At 45.4% G+C, this 25,005-nt stretch overlaps 4 protein-coding genes across 7 annotated transcripts in view; 2 read left to right on the forward strand and 2 right to left on the reverse strand.

Annotated features, from left to right (window-relative positions):
* LOC310701260 (uncharacterized protein) overlaps positions 1 to 16,098 on the forward strand; it is a 33,734-nt gene extending 17,636 nt beyond the window's left edge. The window contains exon 3 of the mRNA XM_083491866.1: positions 15,200 to 16,098. Coding sequence (XP_083347992.1) covers positions 15,200 to 16,090 — 891 coding nt within the window. The 3' untranslated portion in view covers positions 16,091 to 16,098. The remainder of the gene's footprint in view (positions 1 to 15,199) is intronic.
* Positions 1 to 25,005, forward strand: part of LOC310701586 (uncharacterized protein) — a 127,847-nt gene that overhangs the window by 99,758 nt on the left and 3,084 nt on the right. The window contains exon 1 of one of the 4 annotated variants that reach the window (XM_083492713.1): positions 19,210 to 19,283. The exons of the other annotated variants lie outside the window; for them this stretch is intronic. The gene's annotated coding sequence lies outside the window, so the exon portion shown is untranslated. Of the gene's footprint in view, positions 1 to 19,209; positions 19,284 to 25,005 lie in introns of those variants that run through there. 4 annotated transcript variants of the gene reach the window in all.
* LOC310701520 (uncharacterized protein) overlaps positions 1 to 25,005 on the reverse strand; it is a 236,561-nt gene that overhangs the window by 22,596 nt on the left and 188,960 nt on the right. The window lies entirely within an intron of this gene.
* LOC310701885 (uncharacterized protein) overlaps positions 12,617 to 25,005 on the reverse strand; it is a 211,640-nt gene continuing 199,251 nt past the window's right edge. Inside the window, exon 12 of the mRNA XM_083493380.1 lies at positions 12,617 to 12,791. The gene's annotated coding sequence lies outside the window, so the exon portion shown is untranslated. The remainder of the gene's footprint in view (positions 12,792 to 25,005) is intronic.

The raw sequence follows: 25,005 nt of genomic DNA on the forward strand, positions 1-25,005 counted from the left end.
CATAGTCGAATTCGGCTGGACTTGCCATAGGAACGCAGAAGGGGCAAGCAAGGAAGGGGGAGACGGCCAAAGAAACCTGCTCTCCCACAAGTGCCCCCCCCTGCCAATTCCGTAACCTTAGCAAAGCCCAAGTTCAGACACCAGCCCTATTTAAAAGAGGCCCCCGTAATTTCGACACTGGACTGCCCTTTAGGGTTGCCGTAAGTTACTCTTCCAAGTCCCAAATGCGCGCAGCAACTCCGGTCTATTTTGCAGGGCTGTTGTAACAGGGACACCCTATGCCACCACCCAGGGCAGCCCAAAGTGACATATAACCAATTGTTGTTGTTGTTGTTTTCCACAGTGAGACTCCAAGGTCTTCTGTGTCATGTTTCCTGTGCAGTGGATGCTTGGGTTGCGAACGTGATCCGTGTGGGAGGCACATTCCCAACCCGCAGTGCCGTGTCTGTGCATGTGCGGGTCGCAATTCGGTGCTTCTGCACATGCGCAAAGCGTGATTTAGTGGTTCTGCACATGTGCAAGGGCTGAAACCCGGAAGTAACCTGTTCTGGTACTTCTGGATTCCGTGCGGTGCCCAACCCGAAAACACAACTCGAAGCATCTGTAACCCGAGGTATGACTATTTTGGAAGGCAGCGAGAAGGCTGTTCTCAGGGCCTGCTCCACCGTGAGGGAGACTGAGGCAGCCCCCTCAGGCAGCAGATGCAAGGAGGGGACGGAGCTGAGTCCCATTTGGCCAGCCCTGATTTAACCCTCTATCCCAGGCATAGGCACCCTAAGGCCCATGGGCCAGAAGTTTGGAAAAACTTTAAAAAGTATAAGAAGGCCCAAAAAACTTTGAAAGATTATTTTGAAATAAATTGGAACACTTCGGTGGAAAGGAGAACAATCTGGGATGCAAGTAAAGCAGTCATGAGAGGGTTTCTGATACAACAGAATACTATTAAGAAAAAACTCTGGAATGGAAAAAAGGATAAGATATTAGAGAAGATAAGAGACGGAGAGAAAAAGTTGAGACTTAATCCAAAATCAAAAGAAGTTTTAAGAGAAATTAAATTCCATCAAGCACAATATGCGAAATTGATAAATCAAGAAGTTGAATGGAAAATTAAACAAATGAAACAAAGAATATTTGAATCTGCGAACATATGTGGGAAGCTGCAAGCATGGCAGCTGAAAAAGAGACAAAAATTGAATTATGTTACTAATCTGGAGGTTGAAGGAGAAAACATTCAGAAACCAGAAGAAATTAGAAAGTGTTTCCAGAGATACTTCAAAAAATTGTTTACGCAAGGGCCTCAAGAAGAGATTGAGATAGACCAATTTTTAAAAATTAATGGATTACAAAAACTATCCCAAGAACAAAAGACAATCCTGAATTACAGAATATCACAACAGGAAATTGAGGGTGCCATTCAGAATATGCAACTAGGTAAATCCCCAGGCCCAGATGGACTTACCTCCAAGTACTACAAGACACTGAAAGATTTTTTGATCCAACCATTAATGGAGGTATGTAACCAGATTATGGAGGGAAAAGGGGCACCAGAATCGTGGAAAGAAGCGTTCATCACATTGATACCAAAACTGGAATCTGAAAAGACCCAACTGAAGAACTACCGTCCCATCTCACTCCTGAATGTGGATTACAAAATTTTTGCTGATATTTTGGCAAGTAGACTTTAAAAAGTGTTAAATGAAGTAATCCATAAAGACCAGGCAGGCTTTCTCCCAGGCAGACATTTGTTTGATAATACTAGGAACATTATTGACATTTTGGAGTTACTGCAGAACAATATCAATACGAAAGCAGCTTTAATTTTTATAGATGCAGAGAAGGCCTTTGACAACATTTCCTGGAAGTTTATGAAGAAAAATTTGGAAGGGATGGGAGTGGGACGGCTGTTTCAAAATAGTATTGAAGCAATCTATTCAGAGCAAAAGGCTAAACTGATAGTGAACAATGTGGTGACAGAAGAGTTCAAAATTGAAAAGGGGACACGACAGGGGTGTCCTCTCTCTCCTCTGTTATTCATTTCAGTCCTGGAGGTTCTTTTGAATTTGATTAGGGAGGACCGGTGGGTGCAAGGAATACAGGTCAGAGTGAAACAATATAAACTGAAAGCCTTTGCAGATGATTTGGTTTTAACATTACAGGAGCCAGAATCTAGCACAAAAAGAGCTCTAGAGCTAATACATGGGTTTGGTCGGGTGGCGGGATTTAAGTTGAACAAGCAAAAAACCAAGGTTTTGGGAAAAAATCTGACATCTTCAGAAATAGATGGGTTTCAGAAGGAAACAGAGTTAAATGTGGTTAAAAATGTGAAATACCTAGGGGTCAATTTGTCTGCTAAAATTTTGAACTTATTTAAAGATAATTATGTAAAATGTTGGTCAGAAATCAAAAAGGACTTAGAAATTTGGTCAAGATTAAAACTTTCCTTGTTGGGAAGAATCGCAGCTGTAAAGATGAATGTATTGCCAAAGATGTTGTTTTTGTTTCAAACCCTACAGATCGTGGACAGAGTGGAATGTTTTGGAAAGTGGCAGAAAGATATTTCGAAGTTTGTCTGGCAGGGCAAAAAGCCCAGGATAAAATTTAAAATATTAACCGATGCAAAAGAAAGAGGGGGATTTGCCCTGCCGGACCTAAGGTTATATTATGAAGCTGCATCTTTCTGCTGGATGAAAGATTGGTTTTTATTAGAAAACGCTGATGTCCTAGACCTGGAAGGGTTTAATAATGCTTTTGGATGGCATGCATACTTGTGGTACGACAAGGCAAAGGTTCACAAAATGTTCAAAAATCATATTGTCAGAAAAGCTTTATTTATTGTCTGGACTAAATACAAGGACTTGTTAGAAAGTAAGACCCCGAGGTGGCTGTCACCAATAGAGGCTAAGGCCCGAAAAAGACTTAACTTGGAGGAGGGTTGGCCAAAATATTGGGAGATAATAGAAAAAATTGGAGACAATTGGAAGCTGCAGAGTCTAGATAAATTAAAAAACAAGGTGCAAGATTGATTACATTATGCCCAAATTCAGGAGGTATTTAAAATGGATAAAAAAATAGGTTTCCAGGTGGAAAAATCGAAGTTAGAGACAGAATTACTTGAGCCAAAGACTAAGGTTCTTTCGAGAATGTATAACTTGCTGCTCAAATGGAACACTCAGGATGAGACAGTCAAATCAGCCATGATAAAATGGGCTCAAGACATTGGGCATAACATTATGTTTGAAGACTGGGAAAGGTTATGGACCACTGGTTTGAAATTCACGGCATGTAGTGCCTTGAAAGAAAACATTATGAAAATGATATATAGGTGGTACATGACCCCAGTCAAGCTTGCAAAGATATATCATCTGTCTGATAATAAATGTTGGAAATGTAAGGAGGCTGAAGGAACATTCTTTCACCTCTGGTGGACCTGCCCGAAAGTGAAGGCCTTCTGGGAAATGATTTATAATGAGCTAAAAAAGGTATTTAAGTATACCTTCCCCAAGAAACCAGAGGCATTCCTCCTGGGCATTGTCGGCCAGAATGTGTTAAAGAAGGATAGAACCTTCTTTTTGTATGCATCTACAGCAGCAAGAATCCTAATTGCCAAATATTGGAAGACACAAGATTTACCCACGCTGGAAGAATGGCATATGCAATTGATGGACTACATGGAACTGGCTGAGATGACTGGCAGAATCCGAGATCTGGGAGAAGAAACAATGGAAGAGGACTGGAAAAAATTTAAGGACTATTTGCAAAAACACTATAAACTTTATGAATGTTGAGAATTTGCAAGGTTTGGAAAATCTGGCTTCGGCAGTAAAATTTTGAGGATTTGGGAAATTAAGTTATAACTCTGAAAGTACCAAAGTTTAAAGTAATTTTTAGGTTTATTGCAGGACAAAGGTAATTTGAGAATAAGCACCTTAAACTTAAAGTATAAGTATCTGTCAGGGAACTGCCATCAGAGCATCAGGTGGTGGAGGGACTCAGGCAGGATGAAAGAGACTCAACTGCTGAAGCAGGGACCAGCAGGGGGAGGAGTGGGTCTCTGAGGGAATGCGAGCAGGAGGGAGGGCTCAGGGAGGCTTCCAGCGAGAACAGTGGGGAGGTATCGGAGTCTCCCATAGGGAGACCCACACCTCGCAGGAAACTGTCACGCCGTGAGTCCAGGAGACGCGTTTCCGTTAAGGAACTTCTTTGCTGGAAACGCTTCCGCAGACAGCCACTGTCGGACTCTACTAGTGACTAGAGCAGACATGTCTGAGGAGCTCCGTCACACACGGAGGTTTGTGGGGTCGCACAAACTCTGAGGGAGCACGTTTTCACGCACAAGCAGCTAATCAAACCCTCACAGCAGTCCGACAGTCTTTGTACGCTGCCTGTGCAAGAGAAGGCGTCATGAGCGAACCAACCGGAACCGGAGGAGCAGGGGCTGGAGCTGGTCCAAGCTTGGAAGATAGATACCGAGCGTTGGAGGTTCAACTGGCCCTGCAGACGGCGAGGTTGGAGGAGAGAAGGGCTCAGGATGCAGAGAAGAAGGGGAGAGCCACGCAATTCCCCAGAAAGGTACCAGGATTGGTGCAGAAATTTGGGGGGGACCCCAAGGACTACCATGCTTTTAGGACAGAGATGCAATATGCCCTTAATGTGCAGTTCGATGAGTTCCCTGATGAGGAATCGCGAGTTGCTTTTGTAATTGGGCATCTTGAGAAAGGGGCTAGAGATTGGGTTCGACCCCTAATGGCAACGCACAATGAAATACTAAAGGACACAATGAAGTTCTTTCGTGCAATGGATATCATGTTTTCCAGCGATATTGAGGAAGGGGTGGTGCGCAGACAGCTAATGGCTTGTAAGCAGGGAAGTCGATCTGTCCGTGAATATTGGACTGAGTTTACCATGCTGATTCACAGACTGAGTTGGGATTTATCGGCGGCACCCGTTCAAATGCTATTTGAAGAAGGTCTTTCTTCGGGGGTGAAAGACGAGCTGGCACGGAGCCCCAGGGCGGAGTCTATGGATCAGCTGACCAAATCTGCGCTGACCATAGGAGCGCGGCAGGAGGCAAGAGCCTTGGAGAGGCGGGAAGGGAGAGGGGAACGTTGGAAGGAGTTCCGCATTCCAGACATTCCTGAGCCAGCTTTCCCGCCGGCAGAGCCGATGGAAATCGGAACAGCGCGCGCGCGCGCGCATTTTCAAAAACCAGCGAGGGAGCTAAGAAGGAGGGAAAGGGCCCCCGGAAATGCTATCTCTGCCAACAGCCAGGCCACTTTGCCAGAGTCTGCCCCCAGAGGAAGGAATGGCAAGGGATGGTGGGAGCTGTTGAGGGGGGAGAAGAAGGGGGAGCGGAGCAGGTAAAAGCCAACGCCTGGTTGCCACAATTGGGGCACTGCAGCCAGGCCAAAGAGCAGTGAAAGTGCCCGTGCCAGAAGCTCCTCGACCTGCTCTAGTGATTGAAGTGTCGCTAGAGCTGCAGAATGGGCACCCCCTAAAAATAAAGGCGCTATTGGACTCAGGCAGCTCCTGCAATTTTATGAGCAAGGAGTTTGCTGCTGAACACCAGATACAGACCATCCCTTTAAGCAACCCCCTGCAGGTGACCACGATTGATGGCAGGGAGTTGTTGGGAGGAGGAGTCCGCTTGCAGACTGTCCCAATGATAATGAGGGTGGCAAGGCACACAGAACTGATAGCGTTTAATGTGGCCACCCTGGGAGGCGCTCCCATTATTTTGGGAATGAGCTGGCTAGCTCTACATGATCCGCTGGTTGGCTGGCATCAAAGAGTGGTGTCCTTTGGTTCAGCACATTGCCTAGAACACTGCAAAGGGGAGAAGGGTTCAGCAGGGGCCCAAGCCACCCTAGCAGGGACTGAAGTAATGGGGAAGGTGAAGGTACCACCACAGTATGCAGATCTCAGCGACGTGTTCAGCGAGAAGGAAGCGGACCAACTACCACCTCATAGACCCTTTGATTGTCAGATCAATTTACTCCCAGGAGCACAGCTTCCCGTGGGCAAGTTGTATGCCATGTCAGACAGGGAAATGCAGGAGTTGCGAGGGTTCATTGACAAGAACCTGAAGAGAGGCTTCATCAGAGAGTCCAAAGCAGCAGGGGGGAGCCCAGTGTTCTTTGTGGACAAAAAAAATGCGGACAAGCCGAGACTTGTATGTGATTTTAGGCGGCTGAATGCAGTGACTGAACCGGTGGCGTTCCCTATGCCCAGAATTGATGATATTTTGACCAGGGTGAGGAAGGGAAAGATTTTCACCAAGCTGGATCTAAGGGGGGCGTACAACCTGATACGCATAAGGAAAGGGGATGAATGGAAAACCACCATGTTTACCCCTTTGGGGGCGTTTGAATACCTCGTTATGCCATTTGGATTACAAGCAGGCTCCGCGTGTTTTCAATCTTTTATGAACCACGTGCTGGGCCCTTTGCTCTACAAGAATTGCGTTGCCTTTCTAGATGATGTGTTGGTGTATTCTGAGAATGAGGAGCAACATGTGAGAGACGTCAGAGAAGTGTTGAGCAGACTGCAAGCCAACAGGCTGTGGGTCAAACTGGAGAAGTGTCGGTTCCATACCAAGGAGGTGGAATTCCTGGGGTACCGCCTGTCAGACAAGGGATTGGCCATGGATCCCGGCAAGGTACAGGCAGTGCTGGAATGGAAAACACCCAAAACCAAGAAGGATGTGCAGAGGTTCCTAGGGTTTGGAAACTTTTATCGTAAGTTCATCCGCAACTTCGCCCATCTGACGGCGCCCATCACTGACTGTCTCAGCAGTAAAAAGAAGTTTGTATGGACGGCGGAGGCGGAGCGAGCGTTTGAGGAACTGAAAAGGGCCTTCGCCTCTGAAGAACAACTTCTGCATGTGGATTTACGAAAGAAGCTAAGGGTTGAAACAGACGCATCTGACAGAGCCATAGGGGCGGTGCTTCTTCTGCAGCCGGGGAAGGAGGAGTCAGAGTGGCGTCCGTGTGCCTTCTTCTCGCGGAAGCTGAACAAATCTGAGAGGAACTACACGGTGTACGACCGAGAACTGCTTGCTATTCATGAGGCGTTCCGGAGATGGAGGCATCTGCTAGTTGGTGCACAACATAAAGTGCAAGTGTGCACGGACCATAAAAATCTAGAGTACTGGAGAACGGCGCGAGTGCTCAACCAAAGGCAGTTGAGATGGGCCCAAGAGTTCTCCAAATTTAACTTTGAGATTTGTTATGTGCCAGGCCCAGAGAATGTTAGGGCGGACGCTCTCTCACGCAAACCTGAATATTTGGAGGGGGAGGGAGCACCCGAAGAAACCCATATCATTCCAGAGGACCGCTGGGTGTGTGGGGCGACTTTGGTGGGGCAAAGGGAATTGATAGAGGGTACGGTGCAGGATGCATACGCCCAGGGGAAACTCAGGGATCTCAGAGGGGAGGAAGACAAATCCGGTGGTTTTGAGGAGAGAAATGGGGCATTGTATTATAAGGGAGCGTTATATATACCTGAAGGGGAATTGAGGGAGAAGGTACTCAAGCAGCTGCACGATAGCCCCACAGCAGGGCACTTTGGGCAACACAAAACCATGTGGCTGGTTACCAGGGAATTTTGGTGGCCCAAGGTCAGGGAAGATGTGCGGGAGTATGTGAGAGGGTGTGAACAATGCCAAAGAGCCAAGGGGGAGAGGCAGGCGCCGGCTGGTTTACTAGAACCACTGCCCACACCTGAGAGACCGTGGGAAGCAGTGGCAATAGATTTCATGACTGATCTGCCAAGGTCTAGAGGGAAAACAGCCATCATGGTTGTAGTAGACCTGTTAACTAAAATGGCCCACTTCATAGCCTGCTCACATGCGGTTACAGCAGAAGAAACCGCCAAATTGTTTGTAGAGAATGTGTTTAGGTTGCATGGCGCCCCCTTGAGGGTGGTTTCAGACCGAGGGAAACAATTTACTTCCAGGTTCTGGAGGAAGCTCATGAGCTTACTGCATGTAGAGGTTAATTTCTCGACGGCCCGTCATCCTGAAACCAACGGGCAGGCGGAAAGAGCAAATGGGGTTCTCCAACAATATTTGAGGTGTTATGTTAATGACAGAGAGAATGATTGGGTGGAGAAGTTGGCGTTGGCAGAATTTGCCTACAACAATGCAGAGAACGTGTCCACGGGGATGAGCCCCTTTTTGGCTAATCACGGGTGCCATCCCAGAGCCTTCCCAGGGGGGGAGGGGGAGAACTGGAGCGTTCCAGCTGCAGAACAGTTCGTGGAAGAAATGGAAGCGATCCATCGCCAGCTCCAACTCAACTTAAACAGGGCTAAGGAGGAATATAAGAGGCAGGCAGACAAAAACAGGAGGGAAGGTGAAAGCATCAGGGTGGGGGACCAGGTGTGGCTGTCAACCCAAGGGTTGCCATTCAAAGGAGGTTGTAAGAAATTAAGACCCAAAAGGCTGGGTCCGTTTGAAGTCATACAGCAGGTCAATCCAGTGGCTTTCAGGCTCCGGTTACCGAACCACATGAAGCTGCACCCAGTTTTTCACAGGTCGTTGCTGTCACCGTATAGAGGAGACAGTGAGGGGAGGGTCACTAGGGGACCAGCAATGGAGGAGAAGGAACACAGCTACCATGTAGCGGAGATCCTCGATTCCAGGTGGAAGGGAGATCAAGTAGAGTATTTGGTAATGTGGGAAGGGGAACCGGAGTCGGAAAACACCTGGGTTAGGGCAGAGGATGTCAATGACGAGGTTTTAATAGAGACTTTTCATCAGAGGTTCCCACGTAAACCTCAGCCTGTAGCGAGGTTCCGAAGGGAATACTTTGCCACCACCGACGAGGAAGAGGAGTTGGAGGGGTTCCCAGATTCTGAAGAGGAGGAGGATGCAGCTGGCCAGGACGACGATCGATGGAGAGAATTGTTCGAGACGTCAGAAGATGAGGAAGATTCGTTTCGGGGTTTTAGCCCTTCACCTCCCAGGGGGGAGGAATTGGGAGGGGGTGAGGGGGGCCCTGGAGGGGAGGTGGATGTCAGGGAACTGCCATCAGAGCATCAGGTGGTGGAGGGACTCAGGCAGGATGAAAGAGACTCAACTGCTGAAGCAGGGACCAGCAGGGGGAGGAGTGGGTCTCTGAGGGAATGCGAGCAGGAGGGAGGGCTCAGGGAGGCTTCCAGCGAGAACAGTGGGGAGGTATCGGAGTCTCCCATAGGGAGACCCACACCTCGCAGGAAACTGTCACGCCGTGAGTCCAGGAGACGCGTTTCCGTTAAGGAACTTCTTTGCTGGAAACGCTTCCGCAGACAGCCACTGTCGGACTCTACTAGTGACTAGAGCAGACATGTCTGAGGAGCTCCGTCACACACGGAGGTTTGTGGGGTCGCACAAACTCTGAGGGAGCACGTTTTCACGCACAAGCAGCTAATCAAACCCTCACAGTATCTGAAACAACAAACAACGCATGAAACAAGGTAACAATTTGCTGATATTTTTATTGTAAAGAATGCAGGGTGAGGGAGATGTGGGGAAGTCTTGAAGGTTATGAAAAATGTCTTGGAAAAATGGAACTTTTCTTTTTTCTTTTTATCTTTCTTTTTTCTGTTTTGTGGCTGTGATCATTTATCTGAATATATATTTGTATCTGAAAAAGCAATAAAAAATATATTTTTTAAAAAAGTATAAGAACGCACATTAGGTAGTCAAAAAATAGTAATTTAAACAAAATGCTTCTAAAAATAAGATTATTACTTAACATTTAGCTTCTGTTGCACATTATATCCACATAAGTCAATATATAAGTATATAAAGTACAAAGAGATTATGTTCAAGATGTGTCTTTTGGGAAATTTGGTTTTGGCAACCGCAAAACAACATTCTTCAAATCAACACTTGCAACAGGGAAGACAAACATACAAGATCCTGTTTTTTTCCTGAGATATGACACTTGTTTAGAGATTATTGTACACTAAGCGGGGTACTTTTATACGTATCAATGCATCCCATGTCTTAGTGTATCAAAGTGCCTCCCAATGGACATTTTCAAAAAAATTAACAATTGTTAATAAAACCACTGAACTTATTTGAAAATCACGTGTAATCCTGATTACTGAGTGGAATAACTTACCTTTGGTATTTTTAAATCTTAACTAAATGACGTAAGAAAGTGTTGGAACACTTTTACATTTCACATAATTTTTAGTTGGTCGTGCTAAAAACACACCTACTCTCTTCAAACGCCAACAGCTAACTGGCGGCCAGCGCAGTCTCAACTTTTCTACTCACACATGTATAGGCACATTTGGGTGATGTCGCGACACAAATACCATTTCTCGATATTGAAATATTGTTGGTGTGTAAATGTGCCCCTTGCGTCAATGTGCCCTGCCTCCCCCATTCAGCATTTTCAGAGGAGGGGGAAGAAGGGGAAAGTATGTCCAACCAGATAATACTCCCATCCTCCCTGGCCATGGGCCATCCTTGCTTGGGCAGGTGGTCCTTTGAGTCCAACCACGTCTGTAGGGCCAGAGATGCCTCAACTCAGCATAGAAGGTTCCTCTAGGGCTCAGTGTTACTTGGGAGTTGGTGGAACTGGGTCTTAAGGGTTCTTGAGACATTTCCGAGGGATTGTGATTGGTATCCAGACCCTAACACTATAAAGCCAAGGTGTCCCCACTGAGCAGTTTATCAAACCTACTGGCTCCTGGGGAAGACCTTCTGAAGGAAATGGTTTGTCCCCAAAGTTGCTTCCTTCCTTCCTCCGCTGCTGCTGCCCACACTAAAGGAATGTCTGGATGAAACCTCAGGGATGTCTGGCTCCTATGTCTAGTTGATACAGTGGTGCCTCGCAAGACGAAATTAATTCGTTCCGCAAGTTTTTTCTTCTTGCGAGTTTTTCGTCTTGCGAAGCACGGTTTCCCATAGGAATGCATTGAAAATCAAACAATGCGTTCCTATGGAGACCGTCCGGGGACAGGGGAAGCGCCGCGCGCCTTCCCCTCTGTCCCCGGACCTGTTTAAAGCAAGGGGCGGCGGGGAGAAGATTGCTTCTCCCCGTTGCCTGCCCCGCAATCTCCGGGGACAGAGGGGAAGGCGCGCGCACTTTCCCCTCTGTCCCCGGACCTGTTTTAAAGCAAGGGAAGGGGCAGCGGGGAGAATCGCTTCTTCCCGTTGCCGCTCCTTGGTTCAAAAGGGGTCCGGGGAGAGAGGGGAAGGCAACGGAGATTGCGGGGCTGGCAACGGGGAGAAGCGATCTTCTCCCCGCCGCCCCTTGCTTCAAAAGAGGTCTGGGGACAGCGGGGAAGACGCGCTGCACTTCCCCGCTATCCCCGGAGCTTGCGGGGCAAGCTTCGTTTTGCGAAGCAAGCCCATAGGGAAATGCGTCTTGCGAAGCGGCTAAGAAAACAAAAAACTCCTTCGTCTAGCGAGTTTTTCGTCTTCCGAGGCGTTCGTCTTGCGGGGTACCACTGTATTCTAGAAAAAAGTGTAGCTAAGATTCTGAGTTACAGTCGTGGCTGAGAAATACAGCCAGGGAATATGAAACTCATTTGAAGATTGATTTCTTCTTTACACATTCTTGTTGTTGTTATTGTTATTGTTGTTATTATTATTATTACTATTATATTACATTCAGGTGGACACACCACTGGTTTCATCTTCTTTCTATTCTTTTCCACACTCAGTGTTATTCACCTTTAATACTCACCTTTTTCAGTGTAACACATATTTTTATCTTGTGATCTTCAAATGAAAAGAGGTATAACAATTTAATAAATAAATCCCAGTTGGAGCAGAGCTAGAATATCCAGAAGCCCTTGGCCACCCAGGGCAAAGGAGGAAGAACAGTGAGAGAGGCCTGGACAGGGAATCTCCGCTAAGATAAGCCAGTGTCAGGAGGCAGGTGCGAGACCCGGCGGCATATAATTATTATAAATCATAATTGGGGTGGGTGTCTCAATCTGGCCTTCCCAGCAGTCAGGCTCCAGCTGCTTTCCTTCTGCATCTCCAGCTCTCTCCATTCAATAATGCAAGGCTGAGAGATGGAGGTCCAGCCCCAAGAACATTCTCCAACTGAGCACTCCTTCAACCCAACACAAGCGCCAAGCCTTGTCACTAGACTTATATATGGGTCTCCAAAAATGGTCAGTATGGACCTCCTGAGGCCAAAAGAACTGTGCAGGTGATTAATAAACATCTTTTTTTTAAAATAAAATTTTTATTGCAAGTTTCAGACAAGAAAAATTCACCAAACATATACAATACCTTCACCAAAGAAAAACAAACAGCGAAAAACATAAGTAGACAGAAACATAAAAATAAAATAAAGAAAATCATAACTGTTCATAACAAATTTTTTCATAATTAACTGGACTTCCTCACGTCTCCCTTCCCTGCATTCTTAATACTAAAGTTATAAACAGCAATTTATTACCTTATTTCAATTCTTATTTTGTACTTCTCCAATATTATGTATCCAATTTCAAATAATTTTTATCAAATACTAGTCTGCAATCTTTTAAACATAATATTACTTCAAATTTCATCTTCTTAAATATCACTTAGTCTCCTATATCTTTCAACTAAGTTGCTGATATTTTCAGTCGTGCAATTTCTTAACATTCATACAATTTATATTGTTTTTGTAAGTAGTCCTTATACTTTTTCCAGTCCTCTTCCATTGTCTCCTCTCCCAAGTCTCGGATTCTGCCAGTCATTTCGGCCAGCTCCATATAGTCTATAAGTTGCGTCTGCCATTCTTCCAGTGTGGGCAAATCTTGTGTCTTCCAGTATTTTGCGATGAGTATTCTTGCTGCTGTTGTTGCGTACATGAAAAAAGTTCTGTCCTTCTTTAACACTTTCTGGCCAACAATGCCCAAGAGGAAGGCCTCTGGTTTCTTGGGGAAGGTATACCTAAATACCTTTTTTAACTCATTATAGATCATCTCCCAGAAGGCCTTCACTCTCGGACAAGTCCACCAGAGGTGAAAGAATGTTCCTTCAGTCTCCTTACATTTCCAACATTTATTATCATGCAGATGGTATATTTTTGCAAGCTTGACTGGGGTCATGTACCACCTATATATCATTTTCATAATATTTTCTTTCAAGGCATTACATGCCGTGAACTTCACGCCGGTGGTCCATAACCGTTCCCAGTCAGCAAACATAATATTGTACCCAATGTCCTGAGCCCATTTTATCATGGCTGATTTAACTGTTTCATCTTGAGTGTTCCATTTTAACAGCAAGTTATACATTTTTGAAAGTACCTTAGTCTTAGATTCTAACAATTCTGTTTCTAGTTTCGATTTTTCCACCTGGAACCCTATCTTTTTGTCCAAATTAAAAACCTCCTTAATCTGAGCGTAATGTAACCAATCTCGCACTTTGTCCTTTATTTTCTCCAAACTCTGCAACCTCCAAGTGTCTCCAACCATTTCTATTATTTCCCAATACTTCGGCCATACAGCCTCCATATTGAGTCTTTTTCGAGCCTTAGCTTCCATTGGTGATAACCACCTTGGGGTCTTATTTTCTAGTAAGTCTTTGTATTTTATCCAGACATTGAATATTGCTTTCCTGACAATATGGTTCTTGAAAGCTTTGTGAACCTTTACCTTGTCGTACCACAAGTAAGCATGCCACCCAAAAGCATTATTAAACCCTTCCAGATCTAGGACATCAGTGTTCTCAATAAGTAGCCAATCTTTCATCCAGCAGAAAGCTGCAGCTTCATAGTATAACCTTAAGTCCGGCAGGGCAACCCCCACCCCCTCTTTCCTTTGCATCAGTTAATATTTTAAATTTTATTCTGGGCTTTTTGCCCTGCCAGACAAATTTAGAAATATCTCTCTGCCACTTTCCAAAGCATTCCACTCTGTCCACAATCTGTAGGGTCTGAAACAGAAACAACATCTTTGGCAACACATTCATCTTAATAGCAGCAATTCGGCCCAACAAGGAAAGCTTCAATCTTGACCAAATTTCTAAATCTTTTTTAATTTCTGACCAACACTTTTCATAATTGTCCTTAAATAAATTCAAATTTTTGGCAGTCAAGTTAACCCCTAGATATTTCACCTTTTTAACCACATTTAAATCTGTCTCTCTCTGAAACCTTTCTGATTCCACAGGTGTCAATTTTTTTTCCAAAACCTTAGTTTTTTGCTTATTTAATATAAATCCCGCCACCCGACCAAACTCATGAATCAATTCTAAAACTCTTTTCGTACTAGATTCTGGCTCCTGTAATGTTAAAACCAGATCATCTGCAACAGGTGATTAATAAACATCTAGAGGTCGAAAGGGACAAAATGTGGCCCAAGGGGTGGAGGAGTTCAACCGTATTCTAGGATAATGCTGCTTCATTAATGCTTAATTAAAGGTTAGGAAAGACTGATGGTGCATTACCATTATTTAACATTATTTCATCTGTCTTTCCTAAAAACTTGGAACATATGGAGGGCAGTGAAGAATGTACGAGACGTCAAAATAAGAGCAGGTGCTAATTGATGTGTGTAATATTCCTTTGTTCTCTTCCTAGGTTTCCTTTCCCCCCGCTCCTCCCTGTTGAAAGAAGACAATGGAGAAGGCAGTCAAAATTCTGGAGGGCCATGTCCAATGGGAATAACAAAGAAACCATATAAATTCATGGAATGTGAAAAGAGAGAGGAGAAACAATTTGAAAGTATGGAGTGTGGGAAGAGTTTCACTGACAGTGGAACACTTGGAAAACATCAACGGACTCACACAGGAGAGAAACCATTTAAATGCATGGAGTGTGGAAAAAGCTTTGGTTGGAGTTCAAACCTTCGTATACATAAACACACGCACACAGGGGAGAAACCATATAAATGTAAGGAGTGTGGAAAGAGCTTCAATCAGATTGGACACCTTAGAAACCATCAACGAACCCACACAGGGGAAAAACCTTATAAATGTATGGCGTGTGGAAAGAGCTTCACCGATAGTGGAACATTTAGAAAACATCAACGGACTCACACAGGAGAGAAACCATTCAAATGCATGGAATGTGGAAAGAGCTTCAGTCAGAGTAGAAACCTTAGAATCCATCAACGGATTCACACAGGGGAGAAACCATTTGAATGTTTGGAGTGTGGAAAGAGTTTCAGTACAAAGAGAGGACTGAATATTCATCATAAAACTCACACTGGAGAAAAACCATTTGAATGTATGCTGTGTGATAAGAGCTTCACTGAGAGTAGAAAACTTAGAATCCATCATCGAACTCACACAGGGGAAAAACCATATAAATGTAAGGAGTGTGGAAAGAGATTCAGTCAGACTGGACACCTTAGAAACCATCAACGAACCCACACAGGTGAAAAACCTTATGAATGTATGGAGTGTGGAAAGAGCTTTACCGATAGTGGAACATTTAGAAAACATCAACGGACTCACACAGGGGAGAAACCATTTGAATGTATGGAATGTGGAAAGAGCTTTATTGATGGTACAGCACTTAGAATCCATCAACGGACTCACACAGGGGAAAAACCATTTGAATGTATGGAATGTGGAAAGAGCTTCACTTCTAATGGAGCAGTAAAAAGACATCAATGGACTCACTCAGGGGAAAAACCATTAAAATGCATGGAATGTGGAAAGAGTTTTATTGAGAGAAGAGACCTGAGAACCCATCATCGAACTCACACTGGGGAGAAACCATTTAAATGCACCGAGTGTGGAAAGAGCTTCAATCGCAGTGGAACACTTAGAAAACATCAATGGACTCACACAGTGGAGAAACCATTTAAATGCATGGAATGTGGAAAGAGCTTTATTGATGGTACAGCACTTAGTATCCATCATCAAACTCACACAGGGGAGAAACCATTTAAATGTAAGGAGTGTGGAAAGGGCTTCACCAATGTTGGAAATGTTAGAAGACATCAACGGACTCACACAGGGGAGAAACCATTTAAATGCATGGAATGTGGAAAGAGCTTTATTGATGGTACAGCACTTAGTATCCATCATCAAACTCACACAGGGGAGAAACCATTTAAATGTAAGGAGTGTGGAAAATGCTTCACCAACGCTGGAAATGTTAGAAGACATCAACGGACTCACACGGGAGAAACCATTTAAATGTATGGAGAGTTTCTTTCAGAGTGGAACCCTAATTTCACACACAGGAAACTTAACTACATCAACAGACTCACTCGGGGACAAGCAAATAAATGTATAGAGTGTGGAAAGAGCGTCAATAGAAGTCGAAACCTTAGCAAACAGTGAACTCAAAAAGGGAAAACCACTTACGTATATGGAGCGTACATAGAGCTCGCAAGGAGGAAAAGCTTTAAGAGTTGAAACCCTACAACCCACAAACTGAAAAATCTTAAATGGTTTGAATGGAAGGAGTGTGGGAAGTGTTTCAATTGCTTTATATATAGATAATTTTATTAATACAGTGGTACCTCGGGTTACATACGCTTCAAGTTACAGACTCTGCTAACCCATAAATAGTGCTTCAGGTTAAGAACTTTGCTTCAGGATGAGAACAGAAACCGTGCTCCAGCGGCGGAGCAGCAGCAGGAGGCCCCATTAGCTAAAGTGGTGCTTCAGGTTAAGAACGGACCTCCGGAACGAATTAAGTACTTAACCTGGGGCACCACTGTATATAATTTTATTTACAAATTGCGTTCAAAAATGGAAGCATTCACCTCTGGGTTCTTGGCATTTGAAAGCCCCAAACGTTCAACTTCCGAAGCGTTCTACAACCGAGATTCCACTGAGAATCCAGCAATAGTGTGTTGTCCAACGATATCCATTCTTTTAACCAACACGAAGAGGCTGCCTCGTAGTAGAAAATCTAGCAGTGCGAAGCCACCTCTATTTTTAGTATCTATCAAAATTTTATAGTTTATTCTTGGTGTTTTCCCCCTGCCAGAGTAATCATGAAATATATCTTTGCCATTTGCTAAAGAAGTATCTTAGGTAAAACATTTCTCTTTATGGTTGAAATCCTTCGTAAAAGTGAAAGTTTCATCCTCCCCTATATTTCCAAATGTTTTTAACATTTTTTGATACTCTAACGTAATTGGAATATGTTGTAATTCAGTGTTTTTCAAATAAACCCTTATTTAGTCTCCATCTATGCAATGAACTCTTTTCACCCCTCATTATCATCCATTTTGAGTTTTGATCTGATATAGTTCCTGGCTGGATCTCTCTAGTCTTTAATCCTGTAGGCAGTTCCTTCAATATCCAGATCATGTTTCTTCTTCCCGCAGAATCCTTTGAATCAGAAGAACATGTTTACTCTTGTTCTAATGGGGGTCTGAATCTCCAAGCATCTGGGTTGGCAAACTAAGGCCTGTGGGCCGGATCAGGCGCAATTGCCTTCTAGATCCGGCCTGCGGACGGTCCGGGAATCGCCACGTGGATTGCCAGCACGCACGTTCTTTCCCTCTCCCTCACACGGCGGCGCTTTTCTCCTGAGGGACGAGCAATCTTGTCCCACACCGGGTGCCATCAACGGGGGGAGTCGGCTCACCCGCCTGCCTGCCTCGGGTGGCGCTGGGAAGGGGGTGTGACGCTGGCTGCCGGCTGCTGCTGCGTTTTCCTCTTGCTCTTCCTCCCTCTCCCTCAGTCCGCCCTTCCTTCCTTTTCTGTGCCCCTTCTCCGTGGTGCATCCTCACGCGCTTTCTTCGTCACCCCCTCCCTCCTTCATTCCTCCCATGGCGTTCAGGCGGTTTGTTGCAGCGGCCGCAGCGGCCGCTTGCGGGTTGGGAAGCAGCAGCAGTTGGTGGGTAAAAGCTCCAGCAACGCCCCGGTTCCCCTGCCTCTGTCCTTGGCTCTGCCAGGGCTGCTGCTTCTGTCTTCACCAGCCAACGCAGCCTCCTGCCCTGCCCTGGCACCTGGCTGGAGAAGCCCAACTGGGGCTATTGGGACGACAACTGGGACAGGTAAAGCCAAACATCTTCAGGCCTCTTTGCGGGCGGGCCAAAATCGCTCATTTCCCCCCAAAATATAGTCCGGCCCCCAACAAGGTCTGAGGGACAGTGGACCGACCCCCTGCTGAAAAAGTCTGCTGACCCCTGATCTAGTAGATCCATTGTTGTAACCATATCAAAAAAGTATTTGGTATTTTGCCTTCTTCTGAGATACTTTCCCTCAGTGTTTAGTCATAGTCCAGTGATCCTACTCCATTAAATTCACCCGTAATAATTATATTTCTGTCATAAACCTCAGACATACTTTCCTCCAATAGTTGGAAGAAATCTCATGCGAAGAGGGGCTCTGGATCTGAAAGTCCCAGTCCCAAATCTTAATCCTGCCACCCTAAGATATTATAAGCAGGCCCCACATTCCTCTTTCCACCTGCAATAGGGAGGTTAGAACAACACTTAATACCCGGCAGGGATCACAAGAGCCAGAATTGCTTTGCATTCACAAACGCTGTGTGAAATATCACTAGTGAACAGAATAATTTAAACAAGGAAACCAACAACAGTATTAAGAGAGAGAAAAACTGGATTTGAAATGACCCAACCACAAGATGAAAAGTCTCCGTACTGAATGAGGGAAGGGGGAGGCATGGGGGGGGGGGCTTTTGAAGTCTCCCTGCTGGCGAGGGAATCCCAGAGCAAGGGCGCCTCTGTCTGTCTGGAGTCCCTCACTGCCTCATCTCCAGCAGGAAGGGGGGATTTCCAGACTGGGACCCTTCACTCTTAGGGGGAGGTGCTGGGGCCTGGGCAGCTGGATGGATGGATGGACATCAGCCTGCAGAAATGCTCCCCCCTTCCTCTCACAGGACTGTTGTGGTGTTGCATGTGAGTGACAAGGCCACACTCAAGAACACCTCTCCATCCAGGGGGGGAGGGGCTGGTGTTTGAAGCTGGGCTGGGCTGTCAGGGGGCGAAGCTCAGCACTGCAGCCCTTGCTCTGCCTGCAGAAGGACCCCGGCTGAGGGCTTGGCATGCAGAAGGAGGCCCAGAAGGAGACCCTCCCCCGGCCTCCACTTGCCCAGTTGGGGGGGGCGGGGGCCGGGTCCCCATGGAGCCCCCAGAGCAGGAGGCCAGAGGCAGCGCCACCCCCTCGCCTTCCCCTCCGGACACAGGGAGGGGGGGCTGCTCTTGCAGACGTGGCTCTAGGGACACGCGCGTCGGGAAAGGCGCCGGAAGTGGCGCTGCCCAACGCGCCGGAAGTGGCCAGAGAGGGAAAGGAGGAGGAGGGGCGTCGCTGAAGAGCCCCCCCTCCCCCGTCGCCCCCGCCGCCCTTTCTCTTGCAGACGAGGAGAGCGGACTAATCCGGAGCCAGGGAGGCGGAGGACCAAGAGGTAAAGGGGGAGGGAGAGAAGGGGGGGGATAAGGGGGGAGGAGGAGGAAGAGACCCCCCCGCAAGGAGAGCGCCCTCCCTGGGGCCCGTCGACAGGGGCCCCGATCCAGGCCCCGACCCAGGGGGGGGAAGGGGGGACCCAAGACCTGCAAGGTCTCCTGGGCAGCAGCAGCAGCAGCCCCGCCAGACTCCCCTTTCTCCTTCCTGGGGGGCCGAGAGAGGCTCAGCTGCCCTGGCGGGAAGGGGAAGGAGGAGCCCAAGCAGGGCTGGGGGTGGGGCTGAGGCCCCCCATTCTCCCTGGGGTCGTGGGGCGCCTGGCTGGGGAAAGGGAGAGAGGGGGTCCAGGGAAGGGTTAATGGAAGGGTTATAAGAAAAACCTGCTCCTTTTCCGTTATGGGGTATCCATGAGCCCATATAGTCCTTAAGTGGGTTCCATATTGGTAGGAGAAAATAACAGAGGCCAACCAGTGTATATGGCGAAGCAAAGCGGCTAGTAGCCTGATCTTTATTGCAACAGTGTCCCCCCCCTCACCACAACCAGGAGGGAGGTGTGCAAGGCCTTAAATAGTCTTTTGAAATTGCCCACCCAAGACCACCCCCCCAAATATCATACAGAAGGAGACTGTCTACACCAGGAATACATCACAGGAGGCGGTCTACAGCAGATAACCTGTCCTCAAGGATACCTGTTAATGGTCACTAACTGCATTACCTAGGCAGCCTGGCCATTCTTTTGTGATGGTAAATACTTTAGTTCCTGAATCCAGGTCACAGGCTCACCCTGTTTATACCTCTTTAAGACAGTATTCGTAAACACAAAGATGATGGGAAGGCTTCCATTTGCCTCCCTTGCTGCAGAGGAATATTTGAGGACATTTCTGAGCACAATTCAAAGTGTTGGTGCCGACCTTTCAAGCCCTAAACGGCCTCAGTCCTGTATACCTGAAGGAGCGTCTCCACCTCCATCGTTCAACCTGGACACTGAGATCTAGCGCCGAGGGCCTTCTGGCAGTTCCCTCATTGCGAGAAGTGAGGTTACAGGGAACCAGACAGAAGGCCTTCTGGGGAGTGGCGCTTGCCCTGTGGAATGCCCTCCCATCAGATGTCAAGGAATTAAGCAGCTATCTTATTTTTAAAAGGCATCTGAAGGCAGCCCTGTTTAGGGAGTTTTAAATTTTTAATGGTTTGTTGTTTTTAACACTCGATTGGGAGCCGCCCAGAGTGGTTGGGGAAACTCAGCCAGATGCGCTGGGAATAAATAATAAATTATATTATTATTATTATTACTACTACTACTACTACTACTATTATAGGTCTGTGGTGCTCAATGTTTAGGCATAGTAAATATTAGAATTTAAGTAGAACTTGTGTGTTATAATGGAGATATGTTATAAGATAGTAAGAGCTGACAGTAAGCTGTTCAACAGTGGAATTTGCTGCCAAGGAGTGTGGTGGAGTCTCCTTCTTTGGAGGTCTTTAAGCAGAGGCTTGACAACCATATGTCAGGAGTGCTCTGATGGTGTTTCCTGCTTGGCAGGGGGTTGGACTCGATGGACCTTGTGGTCTCTTCCAACTCTATGATTCTATGATTCTAAGATAGTCTCAGTGTATTTTAGAAAGGGAGTTATGTAAAGGGTTTTTTTGTGTTTGATCCGTGTTTCTGTGTAAATACTGTATGTCAGACTGAGAATGTCATCAGGAAGGTCTAGGAAAGGGTCACCTGCTTCTGAGCATCAGAAATGAGCATGGAAAGAGTTAATATCATAAACCTACCGGAATCTGCCCCCTCCCTTTGTAACAAACAGCTGTAGGTCTTTTGGGATTTAATATCGGCTCATGAAAAGTTGGGCACGTGACCCGGAAAGCTGCCTGGCTCCCTCCGTCTGAAGGCGGAGATATGCAGCACACGCCATAGTTGAATTTGGCTGGACTTGCCATGGGAAAGCAGAAGGGGCAAGCAAGGAAGGGGGAGACGGCCAAAGAAACCTGCTCTCACACAAGTGCCCCCCCGCCAATTCCGTAACCTTAGCAAAGCCCAAGTTCAAACACCAGCCCCTATTTAAAGGAGGCCCCCGTAATGACGACACTGGACTGCCCTTTACGGTTGCCGTAAGTTACTCTTCCAAGTCCCAAAAGCGCATAGCAACTCTGGTCTATTTTGCAAGGCTGTTGTTGGCTGGCTAACTGGCGGCGAGCGCAGTCGCAACTGTTCTACTCACACATGTATAGGCACATTTGGGTGATGTCGCGACACGGATATCATTTCTCGATATTGAAATATTGTTGGGGTGTCAATGTCCCCCTTGCGTCAATGTGCCCCACCTCCCCCATTCCGCATTTTCAGAGGAGGGGGAAGAAGGGGAAAGTTTGTCCCCCCAGATAAGACTCCCATCCTCCCTGTCCATGGGCCATCCTTACTTGGGCAGGTGGTACTTTGAGTCCAACCACATCTGGAGGGCCAGAGATGCCTCAACTCAGCATAGAAGGTTCCTCTAGGGCTCAGTGTTACTTGGGAGTTGGTGGAACAGGATCTTAAGGGTTCTTGAGACATTTCTGAGGGATTGTGATTGGTATCCAGACCCTAACACTATAAATCCAAGGTGTCCACACTGAGCAGTTTATCAACCCTGCTGGCCGCTGGGAAGACCTTCCGAAGGAAATCGTTTTCCCCAAATTGCTTCCTTCCTTCCTCCGCTGCTGCTGCCCACACTAAAGGAATGTCTGGATGAAATCCCAGGGATGTCTGGCTCCTATTACAAAGAGATCCAGCTGGTATTCTAGAAAAAAGTGTGGCTAAGATTCTGAGTCACAATCGTGGCTGAGAAATACAGATAGGGAATATGAAACTGATTTGAAGATTGATTTCTTCTTTACACATTCTTGTTGTTATTGTTGTTATTATTATTATTACTATTATATTACATTCAGGTGGACACACCACTGGTTTCATCTTCTTTCTTTTCTTTCCCACAATCAGTGTTATTCACCTTTAATACTCACCTTTTTCAGTGTAACACAAATTTTTATCTTGTGATCTTCATATGAAAAGAGGTATAACAATTTAATAAATAATCCCCAGTTGGAGCAGAGCTAGAATATCCAGAAGCCCTTGGCCACCCAGGGCAAAGGAGGAAGAACAGTGAGAGAGGCCTGGACAGGGAATCTCCACTAAGATAAGCCAGTGTCAGGAGGCAGGTGTGAGACATGGCGGCATATAATTATTATAAATCATAATGGGGGTGGGTTTCTCAATCTGGCCATCCCAGCGGTCAGGCTCCAGCTGCTTTCCTTCTGCATCTCCAGCTCTCTCCATTCAAGAATGCAAGGCTGAGAGATGGAGGTCCAACCCCAAGAACATTCTCCAACTGAGCACACCTTCAACCGACCACAAACACCAAGCCTTGTTACTAGACTTATATTTTTTTATATAAAATATTTATTAAAGGTTTTAAACAATACATCACCAAACACATAAAACACCATCACCAACATAGAAAAAAAGTAAACACAAAGCAAATAACATACAGCATAATTAGATTTCAATAAACCAAATTTCCATAACCTTCCTTTCGGACTTCCTCACATCTCCCTTTCCTGCGTTCCCATTTATAAAGTTATATTCAGCAGTGCTTCACCTTCTTTCAAATCTTATTTTGTAATTTTCAAATATTATGTCTCCAATTTTAAACTTTATTATCAAATATTTAGATATTTAAATTTGACATAATATTAATCAAAATTTCAACCTTGTTCTTATAGTTCACTTATTTTCATACATCTTTCCACTAAGTTACTAATGCCAGATTATTTCCTATCCTGCATCATCTTAACATTCATACAATTTACAATGCTTTTGCAAGTAGTCCTTGAACTTTTTCCAGTCCTCTTCCACTGTCTCTTCTCCCAGGTCCCGGATTTTGCCAGTCATTTCTGCCAATTCCATATAGTCTATCAGTTGCGTCTGCCATTCTTCCAGCGTGGGCAAATCTTGTGTCTTCCAGTACTTTGCGATGAGTATTCTTGCTGCAGTTGTCGCATACATAAAGAAAGTTCTGTCCTTTTTTAGCACCATTTGGCCGACAATGCCCAAAAGGAAAGCCTCTGGTTTCTTAAGGAAGGTATATTTAAATACCTTTTTTAGTTCATTATAGATCATTTCCCAGAAGGCCTTGACCTTTGGGCACGTCCACCAAAGGTGAAAGAATGTTCCTTCAGTTTCTTTACATTTCCAACACTTATTGTCTGGCAAGTGGTATATTTTTGTAAGCTTGACTGGGGTCATGTACCACCTATATGTCATTTTCATAATATTTTCTTTCAAGGCATTACATGCCGTAAATTTAACACCGGTGGTCCACAATCGTTCCCAGTCAGCAAACATAATGTTGTAGCCAATGTCCTGCGCCCATTTTATCATAGCTGATTTAACCGTTTCGTCCTGTGTGTTCCATTTTAACAGCGAGTTATACATTTTTGAAAGTACCTTAGTTTTAGGTTCTAACAGTTCTGTTTCTAATTTCGATTTTTCCACCTGGAAGCCTGTTTTTTTTATCCAAATTGAAAGCCTCCCTGATCTGAGCATAGTGTAACCAATCTCGCACTTTGTCTTTTAATTTCTCAAAACTCTGCAGTCTCCAAGTGTCTCCATCTTTTTCTAATATTTCCCAATATTTCGGCCATTTGACCTCCATATTGAGTCTTTTCTGAGCCTTAGCTTCCATTGGTGACAACCACCTTGGGGTCTTATTTTCTAATAAATCTTTGTATTTTATCCAGACATTAAACACTGCCTTCCTGACAATATGGTTCTTGAAAGCTCTATGAGCTTTTACCTTGTCGTACCACAAATATGCATGCCATCCAAATACATTGTTGAACCCTTCCAAATCCAAGATATCAGTGTTCTCAAGAAGTAGCCAGTCTTTCAACCAGCAGAAAGCTGCTGATTCATAATACAACTTTAAGTCTGGCAGGGCAAACCCTCCTCTTTCCTTAGCATCAGTTAATATTTTAAATTTTACTCTGGGCTTTTTGCCCTGCCAGACAAATTTAGAAATATCTCTCTGCCACCTCCTGAAACACTCCATCTTGTCCACAATCTGTAAGGTCTGAAACAAAAACAGCATTTTTGGCAATACATTCATCTTTATAGCAGCAATTCGACCCAACAAGGAAAGCTTCAATCTTGACCAACTTTCTAGGTCCTTTTTAATTTCTGACCAGCACTTTTCATATTTATCCTTAAATAAATTCAGATTTTTAGCTGTCATATTTACCCCTAGGTATTTCACCTTTTTAACCACATTTAAGTCTGTCTCTTTCTGAAACCTTTCTGTTTCTAAAGTTGTCAATTTTTTTCCAAAACCTTAGTTCTCTGCTTGTTTAATTTAAATCCCGCCACCCGACCAAACTCTTGAATCAGTTCTAACACCCTTTTCGTACTAGATTCTGGTTCCTGTAATGTCAAATCCAAGTCATCTGCGAAAGCTTTAAGTTTATACTGTTTGGCTCCGACCTGGATTCCTTCAACCAGCCGGTCCCCTCTGATCATGTTCAAGAGCACCTCCAGAACCGAAATAAATAACATTGTTACTAGACTTATATATGGGTCTCCCAAAATGGTCAGTATGGACCTCCTGAGGCCAAAGGGACTGTGCAGGTGATGAATAAAGATCTAGAGGTCGAAGGGGACAAAATGCGGCCCAAGGGGTGGAGGATTATAG

The sequence above is a fragment of the Podarcis liolepis genome (genome assembly GCF_965112155.1).
Source record: "Podarcis liolepis genome assembly, chromosome: 2".
In the NCBI taxonomy this organism is placed as follows: Eukaryota; Metazoa; Chordata; class Lepidosauria; order Squamata; family Lacertidae; genus Podarcis; species Podarcis liolepis.